At 49.3% G+C, this 21526-nt stretch overlaps 1 protein-coding gene across 1 annotated transcript; it reads right to left on the bottom strand.

Annotated features, from left to right (window-relative positions):
• Nucleotides 1–1175: 1175 nt before the first annotated feature.
• Nucleotides 1176–2360, bottom strand: LOC102936780 (actin). Its single transcript, XM_027825690.2, has one exon. It carries the CDS (start codon nucleotides 2358–2360, stop codon nucleotides 1176–1178), a length of 1185 nt encoding a protein of 394 aa, XP_027681491.1.
• Nucleotides 2361–21526: the final 19166 nt, after the last annotated feature.

Here is a 21526-nt window from a genome sequence, read left to right as displayed (position 1 = left end):
GGGGGAGCAGGTAGTATAGGGTACAATGGGGTATAGGGCATGATAGTCACTTTGTTCTAGGGTTGATGGGGGAGTAGGGGGTATAGGGCATGATGGGCAGTGTGTTCAGAGGGGTAGCGGGGTGCAGGAAGTATAGGGCATTATGGGTAGTGTGTTCCAGGGGGTAAAGGGGAGTTGGAGGGTATAGGGCATGATGGGCAGTGTGTTCCTTTGGGGACGGGAAGCAAGGGGTATAGGGCACAATGGGCAGTGTGTTCCAGAGAGTAAGGGGACCCAGGGGGTATAGGGCACAATGGGCAATGTGTTTGGTGGTGGGTTAGCCAGGAGGCATAGTGCACGATAGGCAATGTGTTCCAGGGTGGAAGGGTAACTGGGGGGTATAGAGCAGGACAGGCTGTGTGTTCCGGGGAGCAGGACAGAGCTGGGGGTATAGGGGAAGATGGGCAGTGTGTTCCTGGGGGAAAAGGGGAGCCGGGGGTATAGGGCATGATGGGCAGTGTGTTCCAGGGGTAAGGGGTATCCGGGAAGTATAGGGCATGATGGGCAGTGTTTTCCGGGGGGCAGGGTGCCTGGGGTGTATAGGGCATGATGGGCAGTGTGTTCCAGGGGAGTGGGAGGAGCCAGGGGGGATAAGGGATGATGGATATTGTGTTCCGGGGAGGTGGGGGAAAGGGCACGATGGGCAGTGTGTTGCAGGGGGAAGATGGGAGCCGGGGGGGATAGGGCATGATGGTCACTTTGTTCTAGGGTGGATGGGGAGGGGGAGCTGGGAGCATAGGGTACTATGGGCATTGTGTTCTGGGGGGACATCTGGGACTTATAGAGTACGATGGGCAGTGTTTTCCGTGGTGGAGGGGGAGCTGGTGGGTATAAGGAATGATGGGCAGTGACCATGGGGGCACTCTCTGGGAACCTCCCCACCAATGGATGCACCTGTTCGGTGCCCATGGAGCTCAGATCTGGTGCACATGCCCATCTCGGGCTGCCCATGGTGTAGACCCCATGATTTCTGTCGCTCAGCATGGGTAGCCCCAGTGGGTTTCCCCTCTGCAAGGCTGGCAGGCAGCATCTAGCGAGGAAGCCAGCTCCATGCCTGTTGTCCCGTAAGCAGCGTTTATAGAGGGGCTTTCTCGTACCCATGTCTTTCGCGCCCTGTGCCCGCCCAGCTTGCCCGCTTAGAAGCAGTGCCGGTGGACTACAAAGGGTCCTTTCTCATTGTAGGCCAGGCGGCTGATCCAGACATTCTGGAAGGCGTTGAGTGACGCCATAATGGAGCCTCCCAGCCACGCTGAATAGCTGCGGTGGGGGGAAGCCAGGATGCCCACTTGCCCCTTGCCCACCGTCTCCATCCTGAGCAGCTCCTTCTTGATCCTCTCGGAGAAGCCGCGGAGCATGGTGGTTCCTCCAGCCAGCAGCATGTTGGCCAGCAGCTCTGCCTGTCGCTCCGGCTTGCACTTCCTGATGCTGTTCATGGCATGGATGTGAATGCCTACCTCAGGGAAGCCTAAGACGGAGGGGGTAAAAAGCGCCTCAGGGCAGCGGAAGCGCTCACTGCCGATGGAGATGACCTGCTTGTCGGGAAGGGTAAAGTCCATGAGGTATTTCTTTTCGTCCCCATTCAGTTCAGCCTGGAAGTCCTCAGGGATGTAGCAGCACTGCTCCTTGATCTTGCACACCAGCTCCAGCTCCTCCTCCTGGAAGGGGTTCCCGCACTCCCCCATCAGCTTGGCTAGGTAGTGCGTCAGCCTGCTGCCTGCTACGTCCAGACGGTAGGTGGCATGGGGCAGGATGTAGCCGTCGTGGACAGGGGCAGTGTATGAGGTACCGTAGCCAGAGCCAATCACTAGCCCATTGGTGCGCCCGTAGGAATATACCGAGAGCAGGGACTGGTAGGCCACAAGCATCGCCGGCACCTCAAAGCTCTCGAATAGCAATTCAGCCATCTTCTCCCGGTTGGTGGTTGGGGAGAGGGGGGCATCTGTGACCAGCACGGCCAGCTCTTCGGGGCACACACTGAGCTCTGTGTAGAAGATGTGGTGCCATAGCATCTCCAGGGCATCCCAGTCAGTCACCACACCATGGGTCATCACCATGTTCGTGATCACCTCCGAGCTCCTGCGTGGGATGCTTTCCCCGATATAATAAAGGGGGCTGTTCTTGGTCCTGATCTTGGGAACCCCTACGCAGCTTGGGAGGACGGACCGTGGTTTCTCGTCCCCAGCCAGCCCACTCTTGGTGTAGCCGGTGCCAGTATCTATTACCACAGCACAGTAGTCCTTGTATTTCTCTGAGGTGAGGTCCCTGGCGCTAGACCCATGGCTGGCAGAACCGTGACTCTTAGGCTTCTTCCTCTGGCTCATTTCAGCAGGGCTAGCCACACGTTCTTCCTCTGAATCCTACCTGCAGTCTCAAGAGCCAGCCCCAGGCGCCAGGTGAGAGAAGAACCCAGGAAAAAGCTAGGGAGGGCTGTGTTGCCATAGCAACGTTCTGCATCATGGGTGGAGAGCAATGACATCATAGTGCCAGGGAGAAGGGGGAGCCACTCACAGGGGCTCTTGGGAAGGTGTTGAGGGTAAGAGTCTGCTCAGGTTGAGGCCAACGTGGATTCTGCTGTCGAATTCTGTGGGATATAGGTCCTGGCCTACACAGAGACACGTGACTTGTCAGGGAGAGCAGCTGAGCAATCATTGCACATCAGAGACGCGCACAGTACGCTGTAGCCCATGGGGATTCTTCTGACCCAGGGCACTGCGTTGCTGCTGGTGCATGGCAATTTGTCCCTGAGTCTGTCTGTGTGTCTATCTGCCCACTGCCATATATGTCTGCCCACCCATTGCCGTACATGTCCCTCCATCTGTCTGTCTGTTCAGTGCCCATCACCACGTTATTTAGCCGTTAAGGCTTGAACAGAGATTGGCCCTGGTTTGAGGTACGTTTACTGAGAATATTCTTGTATTTGCTCATAGCTAACATGAAGATCTAAGAAAATAATTTGCTACCAATTCCCCGATCTAGTCAGGAAAGATCCGCTGGAATTTTGTACCCCAGGGCATGCCTGTTTGGCGAGCGAGCTGTGCTGTGCTTGGGCAGAGAAGCCGTGACTGTCCACAGCTAGCTGCACCTTTGGCTCCTGCTGTCTGTCCAAGTACATCCCCTCTCAAAGCTGGCACCCTCACTCCCCGATTCCTCCCCTCTCAGACCAGGTCCAGGAACACAAACCCCTGCGCACCAACCACGGCCTCAGCAGGCCTGGCTGGAGCAGGCTGCTCTGGCAAAATTTCCCTCACCTACCCAAAGCAGCCTTTTTAGCCACAGTATTAGACAAGCTCACCGGTAGGACACAGTGCACAAAAAAGGATCATAAAGCAACACAAAGCTGCTAGATTGTCTGTCTTCCCTGCAGCTTCCCAACGTGGCTTCTTCAGCCACTGGAGCAATTCCCAGCCAGAGGGCTGATCCCAGCCTGGGGGAGGTGAGGCCTCAAAGAAATTGACCCCTGCATGTCCTTTGGCGAATGGTACTGTCTCCCTTCTACTGGTATTAACCCCTTGTAACCACAGAGCCAATAACAGAATAACCATCAAACATATGCTGGTGTAATACAGACCTCTCCCCCGGCCATCTCAGAAACCATGGGGAATGGGTGCTGGTCTCTGATTGGATGAGTGTGCTGCTGCTTCTGGGGTATGGGCATTGCACCAGGGTTTCTCTGAGCGATCATGTGTGTGTGACTGTGAAATTCACTTTTCACCAATGCCCAGGCAGTGCAGCTTGATTCTCATGCGTGTATATGGGAAGCAGACGGGGTGGGAGTGAATCCGCTTCTCCCATGTGTAGCTGAAGCTGGGAAATGCAACCCTGGGGCATGCAGCTCAGACCCAGCTGCAGGGGGTTTTACAGTATAATACAAGGCAGGGAGGGAGAGTGTCTAGTGGTTAGAGAGGCAGGGTACCAGCCACGAAGCAGATGACTTCTCTTGGTGCCCTACTTTCCCTGTCTATAAGCCAGGGATAGCGCTGTGTGCCCACTTTGTGGGGGTGCTGTGCCAGGCTGATGCAGGAAGCTTTTGTAGCATGCCGTGAGGGCTGCAGGTGTATGGTGCTGGCATGCATTACTCTCTGCTCCTCCAGAGCCCCCCTGCCATGTGGCATCAGTGACTCAACTGGAAAGCCTTCACTCAAACTGCTTCCCATTCAGCAGTGATCAGAGACCATGGCAGAGCTGCTCGGAGGCCTGGCCCCACATGCTGGCCATGCCCAGCAGCTCACCATCTAGGATCAAAGCCAGGCACTGAGATCTTTTGGCCCAGTGATGTCACTTAGCTGGACTCAACCAGAAGCAATGCAGGCATGCCCGTGAGAGCTGCAATGAACGAGGGAGGCGCCCTGGCAGGCCAGGTCAGTCTTCATGTCAGAGCCACCCCAGCTGCTTCTCCTTTGGGCAGTGAGCTGGAGGCAGACTGGGAATGAACTTGCTAGCGTGTGTGTGTGCGTGCATGTACATACGTGCGTGAACCACTGTTCTCAGCTGCATGCACCAGAGGAGTCAGCCGCAAAGTTTGCATCTAGATCAGGGTTCAGATTCCAACACACACTAAAGTGCAGGGTGTTTGGATTGCCCCAGTCCTGAATCTGCAGCTGGGCCCTGATCTCTAAGGCCACCTGCTATGGGATTCTGAGGCCATCTGAGGCCATCTGGGCACAAAGCTAGGGGTTTACTGTACATGTATTGCCCCCCGTTTATTAGGCTCCTGGCAGAAGAGCTGTTCTGGGGGGAATGTGTCCTGCTCTCTGCATCTGGCTGCTGGGATGGGGGTGTGGGAATGACTATCAGCAACAAAGGGGGCTCCCCTAAGGACCAGGGGGCAGGAGGTGCCAGGGACGGGACATGAGACAATAAAACCAGATTATTCTTGGTCCCCAAGCGATGTGTGCAGGCTAGCCACTCCCGAACAGAGCCCATCCAGATCACACATGTGGTCAGTGTCTGACCAGCAGGGAAAGCTCCACCCAGGAGCCCTAGGCAGGAGTTGGGGGCTGAAGTCCAGCCCCGCAGCTGATCTCTGCTAGCGAGAGAGCTCCCAGGAACAGCGTAGCCCTCTGGTAGCTGTGCTCTCAGAAATAGGGCCTTAGGGATCAAAGACAACTGCGCTACTCCCAGAAGTGAATCAGAAGCCAGGGCCAATGTGGGAGGACAGGCGCTATCCACCTCATGCTCTACCCCAGCTGCAGCTTCCCCAAGTGCCCCAGGGACAGTCCCAGGCTGAGCAGGCTGCAGCAAGCCAACCTGGAGTCACTGCTACATGTCAGAGTGTGGCTGTTCCCACAGAGCTGTGTGCATTTCCAACTGGGGGTCCAGAGCCCCATGGAGCGTCCCCTCCATGCCCTCTCACAACGTGATCATCATGGGTGTTTGCACTGGAGGCACTGGTGCCCTCAAGACACTGAGCCAGGGTGTATCACTGGGGTAGGACATGGCTATTGCTCTGTCCCTAGGTCGGTGTTGCCAGCGTGAATCAGATGACAGAAGTGCCCTCACCCACCTGTTATGCACACAGGCAACCGCACATTGGGGCCTGAGCGTCAGCTTCCATCACTACCTGGCTCTCCAGAGAGGCGAGAGGAGAGTGTGTGGTTTGAATCTCGAGTGCTGGGTCTCAGACACTATGCCCAGTTCTACTGGAGTCACGTCCCAGCAACTCCACGGAGCCTTGGCTCTGCCATGGGGGCCATGGTCCTTCCAGCCCAATGCCCCATGTCCAACAGTGTCCTGTGTGCCAGATGCTTTGGAGGAAGGTGTAAGGACCTGCAGCAGGCAGGTTTCTTCCTCCCCCTGACAGCTAGAAGCACAGGGAGTTGGATCCCTACCAGGGGGCCAGATCCTTGGCTGGTTTCAATGAGCAAAGAGACAATCTCCACTGAAGTGACTGAAGCAACATTGATTTTTGGCAGCAGAGACCCTGGCTTGGGGGTATTTTAACCTTCTCTCCAAGTCCTTCCTAAGCACTAGCACTGTACAAGGAGCCCTTGATCTACCCCCACCAACAAATAGCAGGGATAGACCTTGTCAGGGTATACCCCCCAAATCTGAACTCTGGGGTACAGATGTGGGGACCCGCATGAAAGACCCCCTAAGCTTATCTCCTACCATCTTAGGTTAAAACTCTTCCAAGGCACAGTCTTCTGCCTTGGACAGATATTGCTGCCACCACCAAGTGATTTTCACAAATATTCAGGGAAGGGTCACTTGGAATCCCTATATCCCTTGGAATCCCAAGTCACCCAAATATCCCTCCAAGCCTCTTCACCCCCTTTCCTGGGGAGGCTTGAGAATAAAATACCAACTAGTTGCCTTAGCAATATGAACACAGACCAACCCCTTGTCTAAGGACTTGGAATCAAAGAATTATTTAAAAAAAGGTAAATTTTATTAAAAAAGAAAGAAACATCTGAAAACTCAGTCTTTAAGGATTAAACACCAAAAATAACTTTTTGGGGTTCAGCTTAAAGGTTACAAGCAAAACAAAAAGAAAAGGAGTACTTGTGGCACCTTAGAGACTAACCAATTTATTTGAGCATAAGCTTTCGTGAGCTACAGCTCACTCCTTTTCTTTTTGCGAATACAGACTAACACGGCTGCTACTCTGAAACCTGTCATTAAGCAAAACAAAAGCACCTGGGGTTAGCAGAGAGGAATCCACAAACCAAAACAACCAAAAAGGTTCCTAATCTGGGTATCTGGCTGGTGAATCTTGCCCATATGCTCAGGGTTCAGATGATCGCCATATTTGGGGTTGGGAAGGAATTTTCCTCCAGGGCAGATTGGAAGAAGCCCTGGAGGTTTTTCGCCTTCCTCTGTAGCATGGGGCACAGGTCACTTGCTGGAGGATTCTCTGCTCCTCGAAGTCTTTAAACCATGATTTGATGACTTCAGTAAGCTCAGAAATAGGTGAGAGGTTTATCGCAGGAGTGGTGGGTTAGATTCTGTGACCTGCATTGTGCAGGAGGTCAGACTAGATGATCATAATGGTCCCTTCTGACCTCAATATCTATGTATCTAATCACATCTGTCTTTTCCTGTGCTACTTACATATCTGGGGTTCCAAATGAGGAGTTTCTAGGTATGATGCAGATGATTTCTCATACCTGTCTTAAAGCTTACAGCTTGTTGCTGCCTTTCCCTCTCTCCAGCCTGAGAGACAAAGAAAACTGCCCCCATATCTAGCAGTTTTTCCAGTTTGAAAGGGTACAGCCTCCCTATTGGTTCCCCTGGTCAGGTGCCAACTCAGGTTAAGCTTCTCTTAACCCTTTACAGTTAAGGCAATTAGGATACAGCTGCTAAGGAGGATTCTATAGTTACTGACTGGCTGGGTGTCCATAAAAAGGAGCTACCCCCCCCCACCCCCCCGCATTTATCACAGACCTCAACAGCCAACCAACTTTAAGCCTGTGGGCATAGCCAGCAAGGAGCTCACTACTGACACCTGTTGGTGAATAGAAAGAAGAGTGGCCTTGAGCTCCTGGCAGATGGGGGCCTGTAGAGCAGAGGGCTCTCTGCTGGCATCTGTTGGTTAGCAAGGAGAACTGACTGGATGGGCCAGGCCTTATCTGCATTTCAGTGATGTGCCTGTTTTAGGCATTTTGGTTACAATGCAGTTAAGGTTTGTGTTTGGGAGGAATAAAATGCTATTGACCCTGTTAAGAAATGGAAGGGCAAGAGAACTGCACCAAAAGTGCTTGGGAGTAGGGGTTACCCTGACCAAGGCTGCAGTCAGACACAGTTCACAGCTCCGTGGATTCCCAGCCCCAAACTGACTGTTGTGCTCATTACCTCTGACCCCCTGGATAATGCAGGCTGGAGAACATCCCCACAATCATTCCCAGAGCAGAGCTTTTAGATAAACATCAGTGTTAGAGAGCTTTCCCTTAACCCCTGACCTGGTTCTTGTCACACAGATGGAAAGCAGAAGACCGGAAGTCTGAAGTGCAGGCAATGCAATGCGATGTTTATTAGGGTTTGTCAAGGTTCCTTCCCCACTTGAACTCTAGGGTACAGATGTGGGGACCTGCATGAAAGACCCCCTAAGCTTATTCTTACCAGCTTAGGTTAAAAACTTCCCCAAGGTACAAACTTTGCCTTGTCCTTGAACCGTATGCTGCCACCACCAAGCGTTTTAAACAAAGAACAGCGAAAGAGACCACTTGGAGATGTCTTCCCCCCAGAATACCCCCCCAAGCCCTACACCCCCTTTCCTGGGGAAGGCTTGATAAAAATCCTCACCAATTTGTACAGGTGAATGCAGACCCAAACCCTTGGATCTTAAGAACAATGAAAAATCAATCAGGTTCCTAAAAGAAGAATTTTAATTAAAGAAAAGGTAAAAAGAATCACCTGTGTAAAATCAGGATGGTAAATACCTTACAGGGTAATCAGATTCAAAACATAGAGAATCCCTCTAGGCAAAACCTTAAGATACAAAAAGACACAAAAACAGGAATATACATTCCATCCAGCACAGCTTATTTTACCAGCCATTAAAGAAAAGGAAATCTAACGCATTTCTAGCTAGATTACTTACTAACTTAACAAAAGTTCTGAGGCTGCCTTCCTGATCTGTTCCCCCCCACTCCAGATTTGAAAGTGTCTTGTCCTCTCATTGGTCATTTTGGGTCAGGTGCCAGCTAGGTTATCTTAGCTTCTTAACCCTTTACAAGTGAAAGGGTTTTGCCTCTGTCCAGGAGGGACTTTATAGCACTGTATACAGAAAGGTGGTTACCCTTCCCTTTATATTTATGACACGCCCCCCAAATCACAGATAGGGTGAAACATTGCCTGTGATTTTTTTCCTGGAGCTCTAGGAGAAAACAGAGTTAATAAGACACATGCATCTCTAAATATACTACTAACTGTATTAAGACTAACAGTATTTTCCACACCTCAAGGACGATTTTAACCAGTTGATTCTGGGAAACTTTCATGGGAGAGTGCATCAGCCACTTCGTTAGAAGCTCCTGAGATGTGTTGGATGTCGAAATCAAAATCTTGGCGAGCTAAACCGCACCGAAGAAGTTTTTTGTTATTTTCCTTGGCGGTATGAAGCCACTGTAGCGCAGCATGGTCGGTTTGCAGGTGGAAACGCCGTCCCCAAACATATGGGCATAGCTTTTCCAGAGCGTAGAAACATTCCTCTTCACTGATTGACCAGTGGCTTTCCCTCTCAGACAGCTTCTTGGTGAGAAACACGACAGGATGAAACTCTTGATTCGGTCCTTCCTGTATTAAGACTGCTCCCACACCACGCTCGGACTCATCTGTGGTTACTCGGAACCGTTTGTCAAAGTCTGGGGCCCTTAGCACAGGGTCAGACATGAGTGTCGCTTTAAGCTGGTTAAAGGCCTTCTGACACTCTTCAGTCCACTGAACTGCATTTGGCTGTTTCTTTTTGGTTAGGTCTTTCAGTGGGTTCCGATTTGGCTGTATTGCAGTACAAATTGCCTGTAATATCTGGCCAAGCCTAAGAAGATTGGACCTGTTTCTTTGACTTTGGGACAGGCCACTTTTGGATAGCATCCACTTTGGCCTGTAGGGAGTTGATAGTTCCTTGACCCACCAGGTGTCCAAGGTAAGTCACTCTGTTTAGGCCTATTTGACACTTATTAGCTTTAACAGTTAGTTCTGCCTCCCTTATGCGCTTGAAGAATTTTTGTAGATGTTCCAGGTGTTCTGCCCATGAGTCAGAAAATATGGCCACATCGTCAAGGTCGGCGACTGCATATTCTCCCAATCCCGCTAGGAGACCATCTACAAGGTTTTGGAAGGTGGTGGGTGCATTCCGCAGCCCGAAAGGGAGCACATTAAATTCATAGAGCCCGACATGTGTGATGAAGGCTGATCTTTCCTTGCCGGATTCATCTAGCGGTACCTGCCAGTACCCCTTGGTTAAGTCCAAGGTAGAGATGAACTGGGCCCGTCACAGTTTCTCCAATAGTTCATCTGTGCGTGGCATTGGATAGTTGTCTGGGCGAGTTACAGCATTTAGCTTATACAGTAGTCCACGCAAAAACGTATCTCCCCATCTGGTTTAGGAACTAGAACCACTGGAGATGCCCATGCACTGCCAGAGGGGCAGATTACACCCATCTATAGCATACCCTGGATCTCCCATTCTATAGCGGTTTTAGCTTGAGGAGACACCCGGTAAGGTTGGGCTCTAATTGGGTGAGCATTACCTGTGTCAATGGAGTGGTATGCCCGTTCAGTCAGTCCTGAGGTGGCTGAGAATGTTGGAGCGTAGCTAGTGTATAGCTTCTTGATCTGCTGTAGTTGCATACGCCCAAGGGTCATGGAGAGGTTCACCTCTTCCACGCCACCATCACTTTTCCCTTTGTAGTAGACACCCTCAGGCCACTCAGTGTCATCTCCTCCCTGGGCTGTAAACTGACAAACCTTTAATTCTCTGGAATGAAAGGGCTTTAGAGAATTAATATGGTACACCTTAGGCTTTCGGTTGGAGGTGGGGAATGCTATGAGATAATTAACAGCTCCCAGGCACTCCTGGACCGTGAATGGCCCTTCCCAAGATGCTTCCATTTTATGGGCCTGGAGCGCCTTTAAGACCATGACCTGGTCCCCTACTTTGAAGGAATGCTCTCTGGCATGTTTATCATACCAGGCTTTTCGCTCTTTTTGAGCATCCTTTAGGTTTTCTTTAGCAAGGGCTAAAGAGGTTCGGAGGGTGTTTTGCAGGGTGGTTACAAAGTCCAGAATGTTAGTTCCTGGAGAAGGTGTAAACCCCTCCCATTGCTGCTTCACCAACTGTAATGGCCCCTTAACCTCGAGGCCATATACAAGTTCAAATGGTGAAAAACCTAAACTGGGATGTGGTACAGCTCTGTAGACAAAGAGCAACTGCTGCAACACTAGGTCCCAATCATTGGAGTGCTCATTTACAAATTTATGTATCATGGCCCCCAAAGTTCCATTAAACTTCTCCACCAGGCCATTTGTTTGATGATGGTAAGGGGTGGCAACCAAATGATTCACCCCATGAGCTTCCGAAAGGCTTTCCATAGTTCCTGCCAGGAAATTAGTTCCTGCATCTGTGAGGATGTCAGAGAGCCAACCTACCCTGGCAAAAATGTCCGTTAGTGCCTGACACACACTTTTAGCCCTAGTGTTGCTTAGAGCTACTGCTTCCGGCCATCATGGCAAAATCCATGAAAGTCAGTATGTATTGCTTTCCTCTGGGTGTCTTTTTCGGAAAAGGACCCAGAATATCCACAGCTACTCGCTGAAATGGAACCTCAGTGATGGGGAGTGGCTGGAGAGGGGCTTTGACCTGGTCTTGGGGTTTTCCCACTCTTTGGCATACCTCACAAACCGGACATAGGTAGAAACATCCTTGCCCATTCCCTCCCAGTGGAACGACTTTCCCAAATGGTCTTTGGTTCTGTTCACCCCAGCATGGCCACTAGGATGATCATGGGCTAAGCTTAATAGCTTTACCCAGTACTTAGTTGGACCTACCAACTGTCTCTGAGGATGCCAGTCTTCCTGGTGTCCACCAGAAAGAGTTTCCTTGTATAAAAGTCCTCTTTCTACAACAAACCTGGATTGATTAGAAGAGCTGAGAGGCGGTGGGTTGCTCCGTGCCGCCGTCCAAGCTCTCTGGAGGCTTTCATCTGCTTCCTGTTCGGTCTGGATCTGTTCCCTTGATACTGGAGACATCAGTTCCTCATTGGGTTGTGGACCTGGGCTTGGTCCCTCTGGAAGCGATGCAGGTGATGGGGCTGTTTCCATTGACTGTGAACTGCTCTCTGCTGGTGCACGATGTTGGGGTTCAGGGTCTGGCTGAGCCTCTTGTATAGGGTTATCTGCTGCTGCTGGTGCAGGTTCGGTGGGGCCCTCTGGTGTTGGGATTGCAAGTACTGGATTCAGTGCTGGCAATGGTTCTGGTGCTGGTTGTTCCGCCAGTTCCGGTTCTGGGACTGGCTCTGTCTGGTCTCTGGGACTGGATCCACTACTGCTGTTGCAGACGTGGGCATGGGGTCCGATTCCATCACCCCTGACCAGGTCCTGGTAGAAGTTTCCGGAACAGAGCTAGGTGTGACAGCTTGCTTAGCCTGGCTGCAGGTGACCATTCCCACCCTCTTGGCTAGCTTCACATGATTGGCCAAGTCTTCCCCCAACAGCATGGGGATGGGATAATCATCATAGACTGCAAAATTCCACGTTCCTGACCAGCCCTTGTACTGCACCAGCAACTTGGCTGTAGGCAAGTCAAAAGAGGTGACTTGAAGTGTTGAATCGTCACTTGGACCTCTGGGTCGATTAAATTGGGGTCCACTAAGGAAGCATGGATAGCCAACACTTGTGCTCTGGTGTCTGTCAAAGTCAGATTCAGGACTCACATAATTTGTCAGACCACTCTGTTTATTAGCAAAGCGCTTTGCTAATGCACCCAGATGTGAGCCCCTCTCTGAGGCTCAAGATAACTTATTTATACAGCTAAGCCAAAGCCAATTTAATATAAGAGACAAAAGAAAGCAGAAACTGACAAATAGACATACATATCTTATTTGCATACTAACGTTTACCAATCTCCTAGCTCAGTAGGAGCTCTAAGTTAATTAGTTTGAGGACCCATTGTCTCACACTCCTTAATGTTTCTCTTCCTGACAACTATATTTCAACAAACCCTTCAAGCAGCATTTCTTTAATGAATTATAATTTCAATATAATTCATTCTACTTTCACAGTCCCTCCTTTTGGTCAAGCTACGCAATGACCAACAATGACTGGGTTCCACATATCAATCGTTTTTTATCTCTTTGTTCATCAGTGATATTTAAAATAATCAAATTAGCACTCTGGTTTGGGGCAGCTATCTGTGTAGCATGCCTGACACAATTTTGGATACAACAGGAAAGTAACTGAAAACATACAAAAATTATTAGGATTCCAAACAGGAGAGTTAGGGCTCCCTGAAACAACCAGTTTTCTATGCCAGAGAAATTGAAAAGGTTACTTAGCCACTTCCATAAAGAACTTGGCTCTTCATGGGGAAGATATGCGATTTGTTCTAAGTGGCTAGCACGATCTATTACCTCACTGGTGTTGTCTGGTATATACACAGAGCAATCTTTTCCAATGAGAGCACAAGTCCCTCCTTTTGCCGCCAGCACTATGTCCAATGCCTGACAGTTTTGGAGGGCCATCTGTTGGATTGCCCCTCTTTCTTTGGCCAGGGCTGTTAAACTTTCTCCGGTTTCATTTGCCATTATTTCAACTACTGCTTGTAACCTTAGGAGCCTTTTTGGATGATGTATTACTCCCCCTAATGGTATTAAGGAACCGCCAATGACCTCTTCCCAGGTTAAGGGGCTTATGTTGTTTACATACCATTGGGCATCTGTTAAGTCCCTTCTTTTTCGCCTGAAATTGCGGAGGAGTTCTCGAGGGAAGGTTCCTAGCACTAGGAATTGTGGGAAGAGTCGGGTGGGATAACAGATTCCTGACCAATTAGCTGGTACTGCGGTATAAGCTCTGGTCCCACACACCCAGCGATGGCCTATTAAGGCCGGGAAGGGTCGGTTGCACCCATTTGTCATATAGGTGTTTGCAAAGGAGGAGTAGTATCCCCCAAAGGGTACAGGGTAATTCTCCTTATGAGGAGTGGTGTTATTTGCATGACATTGAAAGATTGTATTGTTTTCACTAAGGTTACTGTAGGGGGAACATGAGATTGATTTCTCTGTTTGATCCCAGGTTGAGAAAAAATTCATATCTCCATAGAATCATAGAATATCAGGGTTGGAAGGGACCTCAGGAGGTCATCTAGTCCAACCCCCTGCTCAAAGCAGGACCAATCCCCAATTAATCCCCATACCCGGCCCGCCACTTTTTAGTTTTGTTTGAATAATCCCATACACCATTGGTCACAATATGCTGAAGGCAACAGCTTTTCCCCAGATCCAGCCCTGTCTCATTACACACCCAACACCAATGACCTTTTCCCTCCACCACACTTATCCATTTAGATGCATTTATACCCACTGCTTCCCAAGTGTCATTGCTGTTCCATATTTTGTTAAACGGACAAGGCCCTCCAGTGAGGTCTGGGGACTTGAGTGGGATAGCCAGGACAGGAACACCAGTTTGAGAGTGGGCTGGGATGTGGCTGCAGACCCAGCAATTAGAAATATTAAGGGTCTGAGCTATCCACACCTGCTGCTGGATAAAAGAATTGTCATCATGGTCTCCCCAGACCGAAAGATACCAGCAGCCGAGGAACAGGCAGAGGCGCATGTTGGAGGCAAGGCTCTTCTGATTCTGACAACCTCAACTGAGGGAACCGCTGTCACGGTTTTATGGCCACCAGGCAGTAGGAGCTAGGCTCACTACTGCTTTTTTTTTTTGTTCATCGTCTGCTTCTGGCAACCCTTACAAGAGCGTAGATTGTAAGGTATTGCAGACTGTTCCTCTACGTCTTCTTCTGGAGTCAAAATTGACTCTGCGTTGTCCTGAGGTGATGATTGGTTCTCTGGGGATGGTGCCTTCTTACACTGTGAAGCATGTATCCACGCTGCGATGCCAGATAGTTTAACAGCCGTCTGCGTAGTAAGCAGTACCTGATGAGGACCCTTCCACCGGGGCTCCAAGGCATGCTTTCGATGATGGCACTGTACGTAGACCCAATCACCTGGCTCGAGGTTGTGGCAAGCGTCGGAGGTGGGTTCCGTGGGCCAGGCGACTCAAACCTGTGAATGGAAGTGACTTACAGCTTGCATTAGTCCCTTGCAATACTGAAGGAGCGCGCTGTGAGTCAAGTTCAAATCTGGAACGGGAGTAATGGTAGTCATAGCTTGCATAGGGCGTCCCATAACAATTTCAAAGGGACTTAATTTATGCCTTTGGGATGGAGTGGATCTCATGTCCATAAGGGCTACTGGCCAGCTTAATCCTGTAGAGTCACAAATTTTAGCAAGCTTATTCTTAAGTACACCATTTCGTCTTTCAACTGCACCTGCACTCTGTGGGTGGTAGGGACAGTGCAACAGGTGTTTGATATGCAATATACGGTCCAGGTGTTGAACAAGTTGTCCAGTAAAATGTGTACCCCGATCACTGGACAGAGTAGCAGGAATTCCCTTGAAAGGCATAATATGATTTAACAAACATTTGGCAACAGACAGTGAGCCAGCCTTGTGACAAGGAGAGGCTTCAATCCAACCAGAGAATATACATACCATAACCAATATAAATTCATATTGTTGACACTTAGGCATTTGTGCAAGAACGGTGCTTGAGGCAGGCCCCAGAACCCCATGGCCACTTTTACATATTTACCAGTATTATGGCTTTGGCAAATGGTACAGGCTGCACAGTGGCGGGCTGTAAAAGAGCTAAAATGGGGGGGCCCACCATCCTGTCTTTGTTACAGCAGAGACCATCCCCTCCTTTCCGACATGCGAAACACCGTGTAGCAGGGCGGCCAGAGATGGGTAGAGTGAAAAGGGGGCTACAAAGGCACCAGTAGGCGAGCGCCAAAAGGAATTGGGATGTAGAGAGCAACCTTGGGCAACCCAGGATTCTTTCTCGGTTTCTTGGGCAGAGTCTTGGAGCAGGGTGAGGTCAGTGAGGGACCAGGAGGATAAGAGGAGAGCGGAGAACAAGGGAATCAGACATTTCGACTAGGCGCGCTGCAGCAGCCACAGCACGCAGGCAGGGGGGTAAGCCTTGGGCAACAGGGTCTAAAGTGGCAGAGAAATAAGCCACTGGGCGGTTCTTTTCTCCGTGCATCTGAGTGAGAACTCCAAGTGCACACCCAGATTGTTCGTGGCAGAAAAGGGTAAAAGGCTTAGAATAGTCAGGCAGCCCTAAGGCAGGGGCAGAAGCCAAACCCTGTTTGAGGGAAACAAAGGCAGAATTGGCCTCAGGGGGCCACGTCATGGGGTCAGGCACAGAGTATCAAGTGAGTTCCTGGAGAGGTTTTGCAAGGGAGGCATATTGGGGAATCCATTATCTGCAAAATCCAGCCATGCCTAAAAACTTCCGGACCTGGCGTGGGGAGCGGGGTCGGGGAAAGCTAAGGATAGCTTGGACGCGGGTGGGAGAAAGTGCACAGGAACCCTGGGAGAGGAGAAAGCCAAGGTATGTGACAGAAGCTTGACAGAGTTGTAGTTTAGAGCGAGAAGCTTTGTGACCCTTATTTGCCAGGGTAGTAAGGAGCACTAAAGAGTCAGTTTCAGAGGCAGACAATGAAGGGGAACAGAGGAGTAGATCATCTACATATTGGACTAGTGTGGACCTGGACAGGAAAACAAGGTCAGCAAGGTCTCAGGCTAATGCTTGGGAAAAATATGACGGGCTTTCAGTATACCCCTGGGGCAGTGTGGTCCATGTGTACTGTTGCCCCTTGTAAGAAAAGGCAAACAGGAACTGGGAGTCAGGGTGAACCGGGACAGAAAAGAAAGCAGAGCACAAATCAACAACAGTAAAATGAGTTGCATCTGGTGAGATAGAAGCCAGAATCTTTGAGAGAGGCAAGTTTTGATTCTGTCCACCTATGATTTGCCTCTTCCCACCACTGCATGAAACAATCAACCTCTCCTTTTGCCAATTTAGTTTTAGGTTAGCCGAGTTTGTCTTTTAAGATGTCTACTCGGTCTTTGTCCCAAGATCCTAACAGTGGCCACTGAATTTTGGGATTCTTCTGAGTTAGCCTTTTGCATTCCCATACACATCTTCCCCGCCCCCAAGCTCAGCCTTTTGAAGCCATCCCCCACCCATGTCATGAGGTTTTCTGTTCATTAAAACACAACAATGCTAGCAACAAGACAAACACCACAGACAAACAACACAAAACATAGATCCATGGTATTCTGAGTTTTTCTTTCGCTGGCGCCAGCTTGCTTGTAGAGTCTAAAAACAAAAGAAACAATTTCCACCCCCCTGGTGGGGACAGATTATTGCTTAATAATAATACCACTTTCTTTTACAAATTTCCTTGCTAACTGCAGGAAAAACAGAAGAATTACCTCCAGGCTGTACTTATTTTGTCCTATAGTCAGGCTGTTCTATAGTCAGGCTAGTGAATTACCCCACTCACTGATCATTTATGAAATTCATGAGGTGGTGTACCTCAGTTTCCCCTCTTGTGCAACAGACCATGTTTGCAATAGTTTCTCTGCTGTACCAAGCTATAAGTTTATTCTCAGGTAATAGCTGAGACACAGCTTCAGATTTTAGCACTATACACACACACACAAAATTCTCTTTTGCCTATCATCCCTTGCACTGTGATTACTCTTTTACACAACTGTACCCCGATTACACTTCCATCTTGTACAACTAGACACAACCAGGAGCAGCCAAGTTAAGTTCCAATAGAAACCCCTTACATCCTTTAGTGATTTTGATTACATTACCCAATAGTCAAACAATTTTGATCAGATTCTCTCTCTGCCTGCTGCCTGCAGCAGTCCCTTATAGACCATTTCTGTGGGAAAAGGGCCCATTTTCCCTCAGAATAGCTGTAAAGGCTTCTGGGGACAGAAGCGTAGTGGTGGTAGTAGCCACTCTACCTGACCCCCTTAGCCTAGACCATTTTTCCAGAAATTTACAGGAGTCCGGACTCTTCCTAAAATACATAAACTGAGCCGGCGTTCCTTTAGGGAACTGTCCCGACTTAGACGTCTGGTTACCCATACAGGAGGACTTTACACACCAATCACACAAGAAGGAAAGTCGGGTTCATCAGAGCGATGCCCGGTGCAACACACAAAAGGAGCCCACAGGCTACTGCCTCAATCGCCCTTGCTTTCACACCAAGGGTTTTACCCAAGGCGCGGTGCGGCTGCGATTGTGCAGATTTCACTCACTCAGACCATGGGGACAGGAACCCTTTGGTCAGCCGATCCCCGGACGGAGACGGCGCCCAGACTCAAACACACCACAGGGAGGACGGATAGACACAGAGACAAGACAGTCCTCAGTCCGGACAAAACACAGAAATAATTACCTGAGCAGATTCCTGATGTCAGATCCCGGGATCCCTACCAGAACAGAGTGGGAACCATGGCGTAGACTTCACTGTGGTCATGCACCCTTCCATTCTGGCGGAGGACCGCTCGGGCCAAATGCCCAGGTGCCGGCTTGCCATGGCCGTCCTAAGAACAGTCAGGAGTCACACGGCCCCAGTGAAGACGGTTGCCATCTCGGTGGAACCTCTAAATTGTCAAAGTCAGATTCAGGACTCACATAATTTGTCAGACCACTCTGTTTATTAGCAAAGCGCTTTGCTAATGCACCCAGATGTGAGCCCCTCTCTGAGGCTCAAGATAACTTATTTATACAGCTAAGCCAAAGCCAATTTAATATAAGAGACAAAAGAAAGCAGAAACTGACAAATAGACATACATATCTTATTTGCATACTAACGTTTACCAATCTCCTAGCTCAGTAGGAACTCTAAGTTAATCAGTTTGAGGACCCATTGTCTCACATTCCTTAATGTTTCTCTTCCAGACAACTATATTTCAACAAACCCTTCAAGTAGCATTTCTTTAATGAATTATAATTTCAATATAATTCATTCTACTGTCACATGTCCCTCCTTGTTACTAACTTAACAGAAGTTCTGAGGCTGCCTTCCTGATCTGTTCCCGGCAAAAGCATCACACAGACAGACAGACACTTTGTTCCCCCCTCTCCAGATTTGAAAGTATCTTGTCCTCTCATTGGTCATTTTGGGTCAAGTGCCAGCTAGGTTATCTTAGCTTCTTAACCCTTTACAGGTGAAAGGGTTTTCGCTCTGGCCGGGAGGGATTTTATAGCACTGTATACAGAAAGGTGGTTACCCTTCCCTTTATATTTATGACAGGGTTAGTTCAAAGCAAACATGTCCATAGCTCTACATGCCAGCAGAGTCTGTTTCCCAGTGTTCCGTTCCCAGCTCAGATGCCGCAGAGCATTTACCCCATCTCCCCCTTCCCAACTCTGACGCCGCAGAGCCTTGCCTGTGTCCCTGTTCCCCATTCCCTATTCTTACCTCCTTCTTCTTAGCAGGCCCAAATATACTTGCAATGCATGCCCACAATCTCATCCCTTACAACTTATGGTCATGTTCTGTTTTGGGTGGATCGCGGGTCTTCATCCCACCTCTTTTGTACCCAATGGGATGGGTAAGGAGTGAGGTTTTGCTACCGTCAGAGACAGGCATTTCTTTGGCTTTTAGTGTTTTATACCTTCCCCCCAAACTCCTTTGCCCCTCCCAACTAGTTGCTTGACCTTGCCTTGAGATAGGGGTTGAGGCAATCTTAAAGTGTGCTCATATATTACATGCCCTGTAACACTTTAACTGTTCTTATCTGTTCCCATTGTACTAACAAACCCATCTGACTAGGCAAAAGCAACATACACAGTCTTTGTCCTTTTGTTTACGCATATTAGTATAAGAGTATCAAAAGTCAAACCCAAAATTCTATCCCAGGCTGATAAACAAGCTTATATACTAACAGTCTGATCTTGTCTTTCAAATGATCAGGGATGAAGACTCCACCATGACCCTGGGTAAATGGTTCCAATGGTTAATTCCTCTCACTATTAAGAATTCACACCTTATTTCCAGTCTGAATTTGTCTGGGTTCAACTTCCAGCCATTGGATCATGTTAGACCTTTCTCTGCTAGATTGAACAGCCCATTGTTAAATATTTGGTCCCCATGTAGCTCATATAGACTTTGACAAAGTCACCCCTTAACCTTCTTTTTGTTAAGATAAATAGATCGAGCTCCTTGAATCTGTCACTATAAGGCAGGTTTTCAAATCTCTTAATCATTCTTGTGCCTCTTTCCTGATCCCATTCCAATTTATCATTCTTGAATTGTGGGCACCAGAACCAGACACAGAATTCCAGCACCAGTGCCCAATACAGAGGTAAAACTACCTCTCTGCTCCTATTTAAGATACTCCTGTTTGTACATCTCAGGACACATTAGCTCTTTGGGCCACAGCATCACACTGGGAGCTCAAGTTCAGCTGATTATCCGCCATGACCCCCAAATCTTTTACAGTCTCTGCTTCCCAGGATGTACCCCACCTGTACATACAGCCTGTTCTTTGTTCCTAGATGTGTACATTTACATTTAGCTGTATTAAAACACATTTCTTGCGCCTAGCTTACCAAGCGCTCCAGATCGCTCTGTAGCAGTGACCTGTCCTCTTCACTATTTATTTTTGTATCAGCTGCACACTTATCAGTGATGATTTAATGTTTTCTTCCAGGTCAACAACAACGTTAAATAATGTAGGTCCAAGAACCAGTTCCGGTGGGAGCCTGCTAGAAACACACCTGCTCAATGAGAATTCTCCATTGACAATTACATGTTAAGACCTAACAGTCCACTAGTTGTTAGTCCATGTAACATGTGCTGTGTTAGGGCTGAGAAGGGAGCCTGTACAGAGCTAGAGTCAGAGGTTTTATTCTTTTGCTGCAGGCATGTCTTTGGTGGTAAGGACTTCGTTAAAGGATCTATGGACCACTGGTCTGAATGAAAAGACTTAGCATAGAGCTGGTTTCCACCAAGTGTGTGGCTTTGAGCAGACAGCAAAGTGAAGTGGTGCTAAGGTAGAGGATATGGGCTAAAGGCCCAGATAGCAGCAGCTGCCTCCTGAGGGATTCTGGTGGGAGCAAAGCTGGCATCACCTCAGCTGGCTGTAAGGAGCTGGCTGCAAAGCCTGGGGCAGTTGATGTTCCCACAGTGCCCCCAGGAGGCCATGCAGTGCCACATCCAGGGACCACTGTGGAGAGTAGGCACTGCAGGAAGTACTGCCCAAAGGATCAGATTTCAGAGTAGCAGCTCTGTTAGTCTGTATCCGCAAAAAGAAAAGGAGTACTTGTGGCACCTTAGAGACTAACAAATTTATTTGAGCATAAGCTTTCGTGAGCTACAGCTCAGCATCCGATGAAGTGAGCTGTAGCTCACGAAAGCTTATGCTCAAATAAATTTGTTAGTCTCTAAGGTGCCACAAGTACTCCTTTTCTTTTTCCAAAGGATCAGAGTGACAGCACCCCGCGGCCCTCTGATTGGCCAAGCATACTATTTAACACTGGCAGGTGGCCCAGGACATTTTCTGCTCAACTCACACAGACTTTGGGCCTGCTGTGACTCCAGACCTCACCTTGCCTCCTGAATCCAGCCTGGTCCTACCTCTGATCTCCAAGCCCAGCCCGACTATGACTCTTGCATATTGAACCCAGCTGGAGCGATTCCTCTGACCATTGTTTTTGACATGTAGAGCCCAGCCCAGCTGTGACCACTGGCCAGACCGCCTACACCCCAGTCTCTTACACTGGGTCAGGTGGCCAAGCCCCTGGAGGAGCCCAGGCAGCACTGACCTGTCAGAACCCTTCAACTCCACCAACCTTGGACAGTAAGCTGTGAGTGGGGAGGAGGGGAATGGCTGGAATACACAGCTGCTCCCAGCTGCCAGAGGACTGGGGGTGCTGGGGGAAGACCCTTACC

This window comes from Chelonia mydas, chromosome 7, assembly GCF_015237465.2.
Source record: "Chelonia mydas isolate rCheMyd1 chromosome 7, rCheMyd1.pri.v2, whole genome shotgun sequence".
Lineage (NCBI taxonomy): Eukaryota > Metazoa > Chordata > Testudines > Cheloniidae > Chelonia > Chelonia mydas.
This window is presented reverse-complemented; position numbering and strand designations above follow the sequence as displayed.